Source organism: Phalacrocorax carbo, chromosome 16, assembly GCF_963921805.1.
Source record: "Phalacrocorax carbo chromosome 16, bPhaCar2.1, whole genome shotgun sequence".
Lineage (NCBI taxonomy): Eukaryota > Metazoa > Chordata > Aves > Suliformes > Phalacrocoracidae > Phalacrocorax > Phalacrocorax carbo.
Window position 1 is genome coordinate 2,333,834 of NC_087528.1, and position 14,090 is coordinate 2,347,923.

Here is a 14,090-nt window from a genome sequence, read left to right on the forward strand (position 1 = left end):
GGCTTATGAGCTGTAAGCATGCTTGTAACCTCCAGCCATTTCTTGGCTTTACGTCTTGCTGGTATTTGCAGAGACTTGACTCAGCCGGTTTGCTGGGAATGAATGGGGTTACTTGATGATCAGATGGAAAATCCAGAGCTTCCTCTTGCCATGGCAGGGGGACAGGGAGGGGACAGGATGGGGGGAAGGAGAAGCCTCAGCCTCTGGGGTTTGAGCTTTCTGCTCTTTCCAAGGAGCATTGAGGAAGAAAGCCGTGGGCAAGGCAGCTGCCAGGGAAGTGGCTTTGCTTTTTGTGTTTGGGTTTATGAAACTTTCAGTAGAAACATTTAATTTTGGGAGAAAAACAGCATTGCCACACAAAATCATGGGTGTGCCAAAAAAGGCGGTTTTGGGGGGAAATGAGACACTTCTGCTTGAGAAAACAAACAAAAGCATCCCCGCTCGCACTGGCAGCTGGCTTGGGAGCCGGGGAGCAACAGTGCAGCAGGGATGGCTGTCCATCATCCCCATCCGTCATCCCAGTCCATTACAACCAGGAGAGCATCCCGGTGGCCCCAACTGGTCCATCCACAGGGGCTGACCTCCATTTGCTCTGTGCTGGTCCCCAGCTCCCCACTCTGGCCTGGCCCCCCTGCAAAGTCCCCTGAAGCCCTTTGGGCTCTGTGCACAGGGAAGGGGCTGCGTTCCCCACTGGGATGGGCATCACGGAGAAGGAACCTGCTGCATTTTGGAATTTTTCTAGGACCCAGCAGCTGTTTCAGAGCAAAAGCAGAGAATCCCTCCCATGAGACACCACCAGGGTGAGTCATGGTCCTGGGTGAAGGGGAGGAAATAACCGCCTTTAAAAAAGACGGCCAGGGTCTCGGGTACACACTGCCCAAGCAAGCGACGGGAGAAGGAGCCTCGGGAAACTCTTGGGACGCCTGTGTGTGTGTGAACCTGGCTGTGTCCCACAGGGTGCTTCATGAGTAACCACAGGGAAAAATCCACCTCAGGAATGAGAAGCTGGAAAATGAGGATTTTCCTGGTTTGGACTCTTTTCCCAGGTGAGACTCGGTCAGGTGGTTCCCACCCCGCAGGCTCTGGCATTGCTGCAGAGAGGCTGGGATGGAGCCAGCCCAGGAAGTCTACTGCGGTCACGGCAAGAGCCCAGCTGATACTGTCCTTTTCTTGTGGTCAGTGGATGGTTACAGAATCAGAATCACTGTGATTCTGTGGGTACCCAAACATAGCCTCCCTCGGGACAAGGTTGCCCCAAGCACCCCAGGCTCAGCTCCCTCCCGGTCTCCCGAGGCGATGCTGGTACGTGCTTGCAGCACCTCTCCCTGTCCCCCTCAGGTGGCTGGGCGGTGACGGGACCCGTGCAGGTGACGGCCGAGCAGGGCAGCTCACTGGCTGTGTCCTGCAGCTACGAGCAGGGCTACGAGCTCTACCCCAAGTATTGGTGCCGCCCGAAGTTCCTCTGGTTTTGCTTCACCTACATTGCCCAAACCAACGGCTCGGAGGGGACGATGACACAGGGCAGGGTGTCCATCAGGGACAACCACATCGCACGCTCATTCATGGTGACGCTGGGCCATGTCACGCCGGGGGACGCAGGCTGGTACTCGTGTAGGGTGAGGAGGAGCCTGTGGTTCAGCCTGGGGCACAACACCGAGGTGATGGTCTCTGCAGGTAAAGCCAGGCTGGGAGCGAAGCAGGGGGCATGTGGTGGAGCCTGTCACTTGGGACAGAGCTCTGGGGACAGGGCCTCCCCAGGCAGGGGGACACAGGGGTTGTCAAAGCGGGAACAAGGTCTTTGCAGGCACCGAGAGCCACTGGGGGCCGCCCCAGTGCAGATGTGGATGAGGGACGGAGGAGGCTGTAGGGAGCTTCGTGCAGAGCTCCCGTTCAGGGTCTCTGCTTCCACAAGCCCATCCTTTGGGGTTTCCAGTCCCTCCCAGTTAAAGCCCCCTTTTCCTTCTTCCTCCTCCCCAGTGCCCAGTGCATTGCCTGGGGACACCCATCTCCACCTTCTGCACCTCCACAGCCAAAGTCTTGGGGCAAAGACCCCCCGAGAAGGGGGCAGGACGGGGTGTGGGGGTCTCCACTTTGCTCGGACTCTTTCTGTTTTCTTCACAGCTGTTTCAACCACAAGCGAGGGCAGCAATGTGAGCCCACTGGCCACCAACACCCTGTGCCCCATGGGCTGTGGGGAGCCTCCAGTGCTGTGAGTTAGGGCTTGGGGTCTGGGAAAGACCCCAACAGCATCCCCTGGCCTAAGACACCTTTTCCCCTGCATGCACCCCCCAGCCCTGGATCCCCCTGGTAGCGGCAACCCAAAGGAGCATCCCCGGGCAAGCAGGGTGGCTGGCAGGCATGCAAGTGCCCCAGTCCCCATCCTCGTTGCCCAGACCCTGCTCAAGCTCTAGCATCATCTCCTTTCTCCTGCCCAGGTCCCAGCTTGGCATCACCCACCTGCTGCTCTTCCTTGGTGCGAAGTTATCTGTGGCACTGGTCCTGGTGTGCGGGGCCGCCTGGGTGAGATGCCGGCGCAGGAACCACGACCAGGAACACCTGCAGCTCCTCAAGGAGGCAGACAGCACCAGGGCACCGGGTGGCCCCCTCACCCCAGAGCCACAGGGACACCCTCCTGCGCCCTTTCCCCCGACCCTGCCGGCACTGCACCAACCCTCACGGCCACCCCGCACCGGGAGCTGCTTGGCACTGGGTCCTCCTCCTCCTGTGAAACCTTCGCCCCTCCTGGCAGCCCCTGAGTTGGAGGGGGGAGAGTTTGGGGTGCAGAGAGCCTACATCTGCTGAGCTGGAGCTGCCAAATGAAGACAATTTTGCAATAAAGCCTGGGTATCCTGCAGGTGCCTGTCTGTCTGTCTGCCTGCAGCATGGCTGGGGGAACATGGGGTCATAGGGTGCCACATGGGCACCGGCTCCACCACAGCCCCACTGAGGCCAGGCACAAGGAGAACAGCTGTCAGCCCTGCTAGCCCTGCCTGATGAAACCAAATCCCCACCTCCAGCCAAACATTTCCAAGCTTGCCTGCAGCCGAGCAAGAGCTGGGGAAAGGTCTCCTTCCACAACTATCTCCCCCACTACAGCAACTTTCCACCCTCAGCCTGAAAGCAAAGCTCACATGGCACCCAGCTGCACTGTGGGCTCCTTTTCTCATTAGTCCTGTTATTTTCCAGGTTCTGCAACCCCAAAAAGCGGGCACTTGCACACTGCTGGAACCTTGCAGAAACCCTGCTCTTCATGTGTGGCACCAGCAGCCTCATCAGGGAGAGCAGCGTGGCCACCTCCATCCCCCCCAGGGCCACGCCACCTCCCACATTTCATGGCACATCCCGCTTCACTGGTGTCCCCCAGAAAGCTTTGGAGGAGAGTTGTTTCTCTTCAGCATTGTTTAAGGAGCTGACATGCCCAAGGTGCCAGGAGCAGGCACGAACCAGGTGGCAGAGCCACGGGGAACCGCAGGGCTCCCAGGTTGTTCCCTGCAGGGGAATGGTCCCAGGAGCAATTGCACGGGGACACGCAGCATCCCAGAGGCCAGCCCAGGTGACGCTCAGGGCAGGGACCCCTTGCCTGCAGAGAGCCGCTGTCAGGGGCCAGGGTTCAGGGCAAGGCACAAATCAGGGACAGGAACGGCTTGGTTGTGTCTCCACCAAGGAACACCCTCAGCACCGCTAAAACAGAACCAACTGTGGGCAATAAAGCTGCCTCCTCACCTTTGCTAAGGCCAGAGCTGCAATAGTACCAGCAGCAGGTCCGCATGAGGCTTTGGTCTGTGCCGGGACTTGCCCATGGCTGTCGGAGAATGATCCCGTGACTCCCAGCACGTGTCTGGTCCCTGTGCATGGGCTGGATTTGTTCTGCCTGTCCTCACCTGTCCCCAAACTCTTCCTCACCCCTGGGAGCTTCTTCCGAAGGGTTTGCCCAACCCAGCGCAGGCTCAGCGAGTCGCTGATGGGTGTGGGAAGGAGCACGCTGTGGAGAACTGTCACTTCCAGGAGACAAGGGATGGGGAGAGGAGAGGGAAGCCTGGAGAGACCTGATCAGGGCACCAAGCGTGGGACTACTGACCCGCAGAGGGGCTGTGCTGGGGACAGTGCGGGGGGACGTGCTGGGCAGGGCAGCGGGGGCGGATGCTCACGTCCAGCTGTACAGGCACAGGAGGCTGGGGCTCCCCCTCGGCATCTCCCATGGGTGCCCACGCAGGAGCACTGTGCCAACCTTGCCCCCAGGCCTGGGGGCACGCTTGGGCTCAGGGGGTCCCTGTGCAGGGCTGAGCCACCTCTCGAGAGGCAGATCCCCCATGGGGTGCCCTGCCTGAATCGGAGAGGCTGGGTGGTGTGGCAGCGAGGCTGGGAGAGGCAGGACTGCAGCCCACAGTGACAGCCATTCTGGGGGGCAGAAAGGGGAGCCCCTGGGGCAGGGACAGGAGCGGGGGCAGGCGTGAGATGACAGGGCACGGTGGACAGTGCAAGACTGCTCTCAGAGCAGGGGAGGCAAGAGGTCAGCTGAGTCCAATGGAAATAACAAACCCCACACTCCTGCTAAACCACCAGCCGCAACAGAACTGCGACCCCACCCAGAAGAGGAAGCAAAGCTGCAAAGACATAACATAGGAGTGTGAGGGGCAGAAGGGCTGCCCTGTGGCACAGACCAGACCAGCCTGCCCATGCAGCTCCTACTGCTTACCTAGAGGCTGCTACCAGGTAGGGCTGAGGGGACACCTGGGGCTCCAGCCCCACACTGAACCGGCCTGTGAGGCAGGTGGTTTAAGTGCGGTAGCAGCACTCCCACATCTCCGTGTGTCTCCGCAGGCTGCTGGGCGGTGAGGGGGCCCCGCACCGTGCGGGGGTTCCTGGGGGGGTCCCTCTCGGTGAGCTGCACGTACCGGCATGGCCATGAGATGAAACCGAAGTTCTGGTGCACACCGGGAGCACTTCTTTCTACCTGTGATACTGACATCGTCATCACGTCGGCGGGGCACCCCGTAGTGCGGCGGCACCGATTCTCCATCCAGGACAATCGCACAGAGCGGGTGTTCACGGTGACCGTGGAGGGCCTGGTCGAGGGGGATGCAGGCACCTACATCTGTGGGGTGCGAACGGGTGTGCTCCAGCGTGATGTGAGTGCCGAGGTGGAGGTGATCGTGTCCCCAGGTCAGTCCCTGCACGCCCCCTCCCCTGCACGGCACCAGGGACCTCTCCATCGGGGGGCTGGGGCCGGGCTGCAGGAGGAGATGGTACCGTGGGCGTGGGGGGATGGAGAGGGACAGGAGTGGGTCAGAGCCCAGCAGGCACCCGCTGCATCTGTCCCCTCCTGCCCTTTGCAGCCCCGACACTCACACCAGCCCATCTTCCCTCCGACCACCCCCCAGACACCCACCGCAGCGACAGACTCTCCGCTGCAGCCCCACGGCCCCTTCCGCCACTTCCCGGTGCTGGCTGGGCTGCAGCTGCTGGCGCTGCTGGCCATGAGCGGGGCCGTGCTCTGGGTCACCCTGCGGGGCGGCTGAGCCCCCGACGGGGACCCCACGGCCCGACGGGGCGGCTGGGCGGGGGGGCAGCACCGGGACCTGCCGGGCCCTTCAGCCTCCGGTTGCAATAAAACTTCTCCGACACCGCTCCCCGCCTCCGTCTCCTCTCTCCGGGGTCCCAGCGCTCCGCCCCGACGGGGCGGGCGGTGCCGCAGGCGCGTCCCCGGGGAAGGGCCGGGCCCCGCAAAGAGGAACCGGACGCGGTGGGAGCCCGAGCCCCGCCGTCCGGGAGCGGCCATGCAGCTCCTGCCGCTGCTCGCCTGGGTGCTGCTGCCAGTTGAGGCCGGGACGGAGCCCCCGAGCGGCTCCGGGGGGGCCCCGACGGGCGGGGCGGGGGTCGGCGGCGGTAGCAGCACTCCCGCATCTCCGTGTGTCTCCCCAGGCTGCTGGGCGGTGAGGGGGCCCCGCACCGTGCGGGGGTTCCTGGGGGGGTCCCTCTCGGTGAGCTGCACGTACCAGCATGGCCATGAGATGAAACCGAAGTTCTGGTGCACACCGGGAGGACTTGTTTCTACCTGTGATACTGACATCGTCATCACGTCGGCGGAGCACCCTGTAGTGCGGCGGCACCGATTCTCCATCCAGGACAATCGCACAGAGCGGGTGTTCACGGTGACCGTGGAGGGCCTGGTCGAGGGGGATGCAGGCACCTACATCTGTGGGGTGCGAACGGGTGTGCTCCAGCGTGATGTGAGTGCCGAGGTGGAGGTGATCGTGTCCCCAGGTCAGTCCCTGCACGCCCCCTCCCCTGCACAGCACCCGGGACCTCTCCTTCGGGGGGCTGGGGCCGGGCTGCAGGAGGAGATGGTACCGTGGGCGTGGGGGGATGGAGAGGGACAGGAGTGGGTCAGAGCCCAGCAGGCACCCGCTGCATCTGTCCCCTTCATGCCCTTTGCAGCACAGATGTCAACGCAAGTCCCCGTCCTCCCTCTAACCATGACTGAGCCACCTCTGGTAACGTTCACACCAGCCCCTGTCTTCTCTCCGACCACCCCCCAGACACCCACCGCAACGACAGACTCTCCGCTGCAGCCCCACGGCCCCTTCCGCCACTTCCCGGTGCTGGCTGGGCTGCAGCTGCTGGCGCTGCTGGCCATGAGCGGGGCCGTGCTCTGGGTCACCCTGCGGGGCGGCTGAGCCCCCGACGGGGACCCCACGGCCCGACGGGGCGGCTGGGCGGGGGGGCAGCACCGGGACCCACCGGGCCCTTCAGCCTCCGGTTGCAATAAAACTTCTCCGACACCGCTCCCCGCCTCCGTCTCCTCTCTCCGGCGGACCCGGGGGTCCCGGCGCTCCGCCCCGACGGGGCGGGTGGTGCCGCAGGCGCGTCCCCGGGGAAGGGCCGGGCTCCACAAAGAATCATATTATAGAATCATTAAGGTTGGAAAAGACCTCCAGGATCATCAAGTCCAGCCGTTTACCCAACGCAACCATGCTTTCTAAATCATGCCCTGAAGTGCCACATCTGTGTGTCTTTTGAACACCCGCAGGGACAGTGACTCCCCCACCTCTCTGGGCAGCCTGTGCCAGGGCCGGACTGCTCTTGTGGTGAAGACATTTTTCTTCATATCCAAGCTAAACCTCCCCTGCTGCAACTTGAGGCTGTTTCCCCTTGTCCTATCACTTGTTACTTGGGAGCAGAGACCAGCCCCCCCCTCACTCCAGCCCCTCTCAGGCAGCTGCAGAGAGCGAGAAGGGCTCCCCTCAGCCTCCCCTTCTCCAGGCTAAACCCCCCCAGCCCCCTCAGCCGCCCCCCAGCACACTTGTGCTCCAGACCCTGCCCCAGCCCCGCTGCCCTTCTCTGGACACGCTCCAGCCCCTCAAGGCCCTTCTTGTCCCGAGGGGCCCAAACCTGAGCCCAGCATTCGAGGTGGGGCCTCCCCAGGGCCGAGCACAGGGGCCCCATCCCTGCCCAGCTCCTGCTGGCCACCCCAGTGCTGACACAAGCCCGGGGGCTGGTGGCCTCCTTGGCCACCTGGGCACACTCAGTCTCAGCCAGCAGTTCTAGTACAAACTGGGAAGAGCTGTATTTTCTGTGATACTGACATCGTCATCACGTCGGCGGGGCACCCCGTAGTGCGGTGGCACCGATTCTCCATCCAGGACAATCGCACAGAGCGGGTGTTCACGGTGACCGTGGAGGGCCTGGTCGAGGGGGATGCGGGCACCTACATCTGCGGGGTGCGAACGGGTGTGCTCCAGCGTGATGAGAGTGCCGAGGTGGAGGTGATCGTGTCCCCAGGTCAGTCCCTGCACGCCCCCTCCCCTGCACGGCACCAGGGACCTCTCCGTCGGGGGGCTGGGGCCGGGCTGCAGGAGGAGATGGTACCGTGGGCGTGGGGGGATGGAGAGGGACAGGAGTGGGTCAGAGCCCAGCAGGCACCCGCTGCATCTGTCCCCTCCTGCCCTTTGCAGCCCCGACACTCACACCAGCCCATCTTCCCTCCGACCACCCCCCAGACACCCACCGCAGCGACAGACTCTCCGCTGCAGCCCCACGGCCCCTTCTGCCACTTCCCGGTGCTGGCTGGGCTGCAGCTGCTGGCGCTGCTGGCCATGAGCGGGGCCGTGCTCTGGGTCACCCTGCGGGGCGGCTGAGCCCCCGACGGGGACCCCACGGCCCGACGGGGCGGCTGGGCAGGGGGGCAGCACCGGGACCCGCCGGGCCCTTCAGCCTCCGGTTGCAATAAAACTTCTCCGACACCGCTCCCCGCCTCCGTCTCCTCTCTCCGGGGTCCCAGCGCTCCGCCCCGACGGGGCGGGCGGTGCCGCAGGCGCGTCCCCGGGGAAGGGCCGGGCCCCGCGGCGGGGAACTGGGCGCGGCGGGGCTCCGGGAGCGGCCATGCAGCTCCTGCCGCTGCTCGCCTGGGTGCTGCTGCCAGGTGAGGCCGGGACGGAGCCCCCGAGCGGCTCCGGGGGGGCCCCGACGGGCGGGGCGGGGGTCGGCGGCGGTAGCAGCACTCCCGCATCTCCGTGTGTCTCCCCAGGCTGCTGGGCGGTGAGGGGGCCCCGCACCGTGCGGGGGTTCCTGGGGGGGTCCCTCTCGGTGAGCTGCACGTACCAGCATGGCCATGAGATGAAACCGAAGTTCTGGTGCACACCGGGAGGACTTGTTTCTACCTGTGATACTGACATCGTCATCACGTCGGCGGAGCACCCCATAGTGTGGTGGGACCGATTCTCCATCCAGGACAATCGCACAGAGCGGGTGTTCACGGTGACCGTGGAGGGCCTGGTCGAGGGGGATGCAGGCACCTACCTCTGCGGGGTGCGAACGGGTGTGCTCCAGCGTGATGTGAGTGCCGAGGTGGAGGTGATCGTGTCCCCAGGTCAGTACTTGTGGATCCCCAGGTCTAGCATTGGTGTGTCCCCTCCAGGTGCTGGGAGTAGGGGCTGCAGCAAGGGGCAGCTTGGAGGAGGGGTGCCCTGGCCCAGCGCAGCAGCCCCAGGATGTGTCTCCTTGGTTTGGCAGTCTGCTGCTGTAGCAGATGCTGCCTTCACCCGTTCCCTGTGTGTGGCTCTCACCACAGCCCCTTCTTGGTGCCCCAGCTTCAGCCACCCATTTCTGGGGTGCTCCACCCTGCCTTCCGTGCCCCATTTTCCCCTGTCCAGATCCTGCTTGCCCTGTCTTTGCTCTCCTTGCTTTATGTTATGACACCAGGGGTTTCCTCCCCCTGCCACGTGCCCCATTTCCCGCTGTGGGGCAGCCAGTGCCTGTGGGCACCAGGCCCTGGGCTTAGGGAACGTCCCTCTGTGTCCCCTCACCAGGGAGCAGCCCCTGCGGTGGGACACTTACAGGGGGCTGCTGCGTTGATGCTGGGCTGGGCACGGGGTTCCCAGACCCCTTCCTGCAGCGTGAACTCCACTGCATGTGCGTGTGTTTTGAGGGGGGGGGGGAAACTGGGACTGCAAAAATCCTCCTCCTGGGCAGGGGCAGGGGATTACAGCTGTCCCACCCCGAGGAGCGTGCTCTGGATGTGGCAGAAGGGACTCAGTTTCTCCTGGCATGACAGTAAATAGGTCACTTCTGACTTGCTGCAAAACCCACAGCATTTTCCCTTGTGGCGGCAGGGAGGCTGCCTGTGCTTCTCCTCTTCGTGTTACAGTTTCTTCCAGCTCCCAAGTACCAGTCAGCACCTTCAACTACAAGCTCACCAAGCACACCTATCTCTCTAGCTCGGTAGTAGTCCCCACACAGACAGCTCCCCAAATGCCTTCAGATGACGGCCTCCATGAGGGCTCTGGCCCTGCACAGTGAGTACCAGCACCTGCTTGCAGCAGCCACCTCCTTCCATGAGGTCTCTGGTGCAGCTGGAGCCCTGCAACCCTCCGGGCTCTTCGCACCTCCCTTAAGAATTCAGACCTCCTGCTTTTGCCTTTAGAGACCAGCATTTCATCCTCTCAGGCAGCCACTCCCAATGGGAAGGAACCAGCGCCCCTGGTTGCGTGGCCCTGGCAAAGCCCTGCTTGTCCCTTCTCTGACTTGCAGCTTAAGCAAGGTTCAGGTTAGGACCACGCGAGAAGTGGTTTCTGGCTGCAACACTGACCCTGTTTCCTTCCCCAAAACTCAGAGGAACCATTTGCTTGTGGGAAACCCAAGTGCTGAGCTGAGTCCTGTTCTGCTTTGTAGTCACATGAAGCCCCACAGAAAAAGTTGACAAAGCCTGAGACTGGAGTGGCAGAGCTTCCTCCCTCCTCTCCTGCCTCTTGGGGATGATGTAGGAGGTGGGCAAAGCTGAGGCTATCCATCAGGACCCTCAAAGGGTAGCTGGCACACCAGCCTTGCCTGGTTGCCCATTACAAGGGCAACAAACTGGAGCTAAACTAGGTGCAGGAACTGATCCTTAAAATAGCGAAGACGCAGCAGCTCTTAGATCTAAGTGTCCGTTTGCTTCTGTGGTTTTCTGTTTGCTTTGTTCCATGCCCAGCTTGCAGCCTGACCATCCTCGTGCCTGCTTCTCTTCCTCCCAAGACAAGCCTCGTCACCCACGGCCACTCCCTGCGTGCCTGCTCTGTGCTGGTTCCTCCCTAATCTGCTTCAAAAAGTGTGAGAACAGAAACTCTTTCTTTCTTGCAGTGTGATCGAGAGCATCCTCACTCCAGGCATCATAGTGGTTCTTCTTTTGCTCGCAGTTGCTACTGGCGTTTTGGTAACGCTGTCCAGGAAGAGGAAAAAGGGTAAAGCGAAGCTGTGGCTGCCACACACACGCTGTTTCTGCACCACAGCCCGTCTTTTGTTATATTTGGTTTTTCCTCTATATTTCTTTTTTTCTCCCCATTCCCTCCCTGATCCACCCAGTTCCTGGGCCCATCGCTGAGACCTCCGCCAAGGAGGTCTCCTTCCCCCGAGGGAGCGGTGGGACCGTCCCACAGGTCTGATCCCCACGTGAGCAGGGAATGGGAGCTCTCGGGGTGGATGCTGCCAGCGTGGCACCCGCTTGAGTGTGTCAGGGCACCATCAGCTTCTCCAGATGCACTCAGCTGTACAAGGCCAGGCTTGCACTAGGCTTGGTGCAAAGTTTAAGGCCAGTGTGAAGGATGGGGAGGGACAGGAGGGGACATCACTAGCTGGAGGGTGGGATCTGGTTTTATTGGAAGAACTGCTCCAGTTTAGATGTTTGATGGAGCAACAGGTTCCCTTCCTGCTTTGCAGTGAGATTCACAGCGGCCGCGCCATTTTTAATACTTTTTTTTTTTCCTCTGGTTTCACTCATGACTAACGTCTGTGCTTCATACAGCCCTCTCCGGAGCAGCTCTAGAGATGGACAGGACTCGCAGCATGTCGCATACAGTAAGGCAAACTGCACAAGGTCTGGGGATGGTGTGCTCTGAGCACACCAGGGGAGGGGAAACATTCTACACTGAGCTGAGCAAACGAGCTGCCAGATCCGTTTGCTTTCAGCCACGTTCATGCCCTTTAGGCTGGGAGAGACCCTTTGGGCTCTGATCACCAACAGAAAGGCCCAACCAGGGATTTTTGTGTGACTGTTGCAGAGTATTTCTGGGAAGGGAATTTAGGATTGAGCTGAGAGTTTTCTCCCCAAGCCCCTCCAAGATTTCCCTGGGGGAATATTGAGCCAGCCCTTGCTGCAGTTAAATTTCCCCCCCACCCGGTGCTCCAGCAGTGTCTCAGCTCTCATCAGGAAAGGCAGCAGGACGGGAGATGTTTGCACCCCTCCGGGTTGCAGGCAGGGGAGCGGCTGTAGGTTAAGAGCTCATCACTCTCCTTCACATGTCAGGAAGCGGATGCCTTGAACTATGCAGACATTAACCACAGCACGGGCACAGCTGAGAGCCAGTTGTACAGCAACGCCGAGGCTTTCTGCCGCTTGGCAAACACCACGACTGAATATGCAGAGGTCAAGCAGAGTGATAAGGTAGGAGAATGCAGTGCCGAGCTTGGGGTGGGGGGTGGGAAGCCAGGGCGGGTGGGCAATGGTGTGGGCAGTGGGATGGGTTGGCTGGGATGGGTTGGCTGGGTCGGGAGAGTGCTCCAAAGGGGACATGCCAAGCTGGGGTGCAAATGACCCTGGATAATGTGGAGGCCCTCTCTGGTCCCCGCGGCTGCTCCTGGGTGCTTAAAACAGATGAGAGAGGTTTCAGCAACCCCACGAAGGATGTTTTCTGTTTATCCCCCTCCTTTCCCAGCATTTGGAAGAGGAAAAAGAGGCTATATATGCCCATGTGCAGAAGTCCCCGCCGGAGCAGCAGGAGATCTACATCAACATGCCGTCAGCCCCACGTCCCGCAGGAGAGCCCTGCAGCTCAGCGCAGAGGGTGTGAGCCGGCACCCGGCCCCGCGGGCTGCTTCTGCTGCCGGCAGCGCCAGCGGGACACAGGCCGGCTTTCTGCTCAGGCAGGAGCTGGCTTGACAGCGGAGCGGCTGCTCTTGTAGGCTTGGACGTTTCCAGGGAGCAACCTCGAAGAGGGTGAGGTTGAACAGGAGGTGCAGAGCAGGGTGAGGATGAAATCATCCCTCTGCATTTGGAGACCTCACCCATACAGCAATGGTGCTGGGAATAAAAAACCTGCCCCTCGCATTGGGGTAGCCCGGGCCAGAGACCAGCCAGGCAGGGTGTGGAGGAGCCTGGTGGGAGGAGGTGAGGGCGGGCTGCCTGGCTCCCTGCGCCCAGCACCCTCTTCGCTTGCCCCTCTGGCTGCGTTATTCATGCAGGCTGAAGCTCCCATACCCACTGATCGCCTCAGACTGATTTTTTTTCATGCCGATGCCAGGCAGAGCTGGCAGCTCCTGGGAAGCAGGACAGCCAGAAATGTTATATCCAAATGCTGGGGGGACCCGGCTGGAGGATCCAGTGCATTAGGGTCTCGGTGCAATGGAGATGGCACAGGTACTTCCACCCCTGCTGTGCAGCTGCTGGGAAGCGGCTCCCCCGACCCCCCTGTCCCACAGCCCCCAGGGAGGTTTGCTTCTGCTCTCCCCACCACCACCCCCAGGGACCCCCCAGCTGGGAGTACATGGATGGGCTGTAACTGTGACCCTGCTCTTCTCTGCTTTCTGATAATTTATTATCTGGCACCCACTAACTGCATTCTTCTGTAAAGATGAACGTTCTTCCGTATCAGTTTATCAGTGACAGCAACTGAGAATCTGATGGGATCCAATGCCGTATTTAGCCGTATTTGTGTGGCGGTCTTCCACCTCGCTAAAGGGTTTATTGCAGAGTGTTGCCCTGAAAGCGGGTCCGGCCCCTTGCTGGCGCCCAGGTGGATTCCAGCAGTGTGGGAACCCAGATCTTTATGGGCAAGGGCTGCGCTGCTCCAGCACAAACCTGCTGTGGCACCGCTCCCCACCAGGACATCCCACGGGGCCGTGCTTTGGGTGCGCTCTTGTCCCCAGGGTGCCCCAGTGCCCTCCTCTGTGCATATTCCCTCTGCTCCTGCCCAGCGCCGGGCAATTCATCCATCGTGACAACCCCCAAAAAACAGGTCATGGGGTGGGCATCTGTTTGTGAGGCCGAGTCGAGTGTGTTTCAAGGCTTCATTTGGAGAGAATTCATTAACTTTATCAACCACTGCAGAGCTTTTTTTCAGTGTTTTTGTAACTATTTCATTCGAGAAGCCATGCGGAGCATCCCTGCTCTGTCAAAACCAAAAGCAGCTGGAAGTAAATGTCTGTGGTACAATAATTGTGATTATTCCTATAGGTTATTCCTGTATAAGGTTATATTTCTATAGAAGCAAAATTCCTCCTGTGTTCGGTCAGGAGCTGAACGCACACAAGGAACGAACAGCGATGGCACGGACAAACGTCATTGCAATTGGTAATGAAATTGAGCATCCAGCCAGATTCCAGCCATTGCAGGGAAAAAAGGGAAAGCAAACCCCTCCACACCCAAGCAGCCAAACTTCTTCTGCCACAAATTTCATGTGGAAAGGAGGAAAAAAAGAACATCTTCTATTGCTCCTCCTGCTCCAACATTTATTATTGGAAATAATAACACCCCTCCGTGAAGGAATCAGGAGGAGGAATCGGTTGGATTTTTGGGGGTAACCGGATCTCATTATGCCCTATCTGGAGGTAGTTTTCAT

The 14,090-nt window shown here is 60.7% G+C and overlaps 4 protein-coding genes across 6 annotated transcripts; all 4 read left to right on the plus strand.

The window, feature by feature from the left end:
* Window positions 1-854: 854 nt before the first annotated feature.
* LOC104052828 (CMRF35-like molecule 7) lies at window positions 855-2,854 on the plus strand. 2 transcript variants are annotated; one of them, XM_064466917.1, is made up of 4 exons: window positions 855-1,046; window positions 1,339-1,674; window positions 2,122-2,209; window positions 2,436-2,854. In XM_064466917.1, the coding sequence occupies exons 1-4, from the start codon at window positions 965-967 to the stop codon at window positions 2,800-2,802; spliced, it is 873 nt and encodes a 290-aa protein (XP_064322987.1). In that variant the 5' UTR covers window positions 855-964; the 3' UTR covers window positions 2,803-2,854. The 2 variants fall into 2 exon arrangements, with proteins under 2 accessions (XP_064322987.1, XP_064322986.1); XM_064466916.1 differs by having other exon boundaries at window positions 1,339-2,209.
* A 1,601-nt stretch (window positions 2,855-4,455) lies between these two features.
* Window positions 4,456-5,519, plus strand: LOC135315996 (CMRF35-like molecule 6). The gene is made up of 3 exons (XM_064467418.1): window positions 4,456-4,510; window positions 4,822-5,246; window positions 5,337-5,519. The coding sequence occupies exons 1-3, from the start codon at window positions 4,456-4,458 to the stop codon at window positions 5,517-5,519; spliced, it is 663 nt and encodes a 220-aa protein (XP_064323488.1).
* A 258-nt stretch (window positions 5,520-5,777) lies between these two features.
* On the plus strand, window positions 5,778-8,238 carry LOC135315997 (CMRF35-like molecule 9). The gene is made up of 4 exons (XM_064467419.1): window positions 5,778-6,264; window positions 6,439-6,672; window positions 7,618-7,865; window positions 7,956-8,238. Exons 1-4 carry the CDS (start codon window positions 5,778-5,780, stop codon window positions 8,136-8,138), a joined length of 1,152 nt encoding a protein of 383 aa, XP_064323489.1. The 3' UTR covers window positions 8,139-8,238.
* Window positions 8,239-8,292: 54 nt separating this feature from the next.
* On the plus strand, window positions 8,293-13,687 carry LOC135315919 (protein CD300H-like). Of its 2 annotated transcripts, XM_064466944.1 has the most exons (8): window positions 8,293-8,422; window positions 8,528-8,869; window positions 9,647-9,794; window positions 10,469-10,587; window positions 10,674-10,718; window positions 11,279-11,331; window positions 11,780-11,917; window positions 12,189-13,687. In XM_064466944.1, the coding sequence occupies exons 1-8, from the start codon at window positions 8,383-8,385 to the stop codon at window positions 12,321-12,323; spliced, it is 1,020 nt and encodes a 339-aa protein (XP_064323014.1). In that variant the 5' UTR covers window positions 8,293-8,382; the 3' UTR covers window positions 12,324-13,687. The 2 variants fall into 2 exon arrangements, with proteins under 2 accessions (XP_064323014.1, XP_064323015.1); XM_064466945.1 differs by lacking the exon at window positions 10,469-10,587 and having other exon boundaries at window positions 8,295-8,422; window positions 10,618-10,718.
* The last annotated feature ends 403 nt before the right edge of the window (window positions 13,688-14,090 follow it).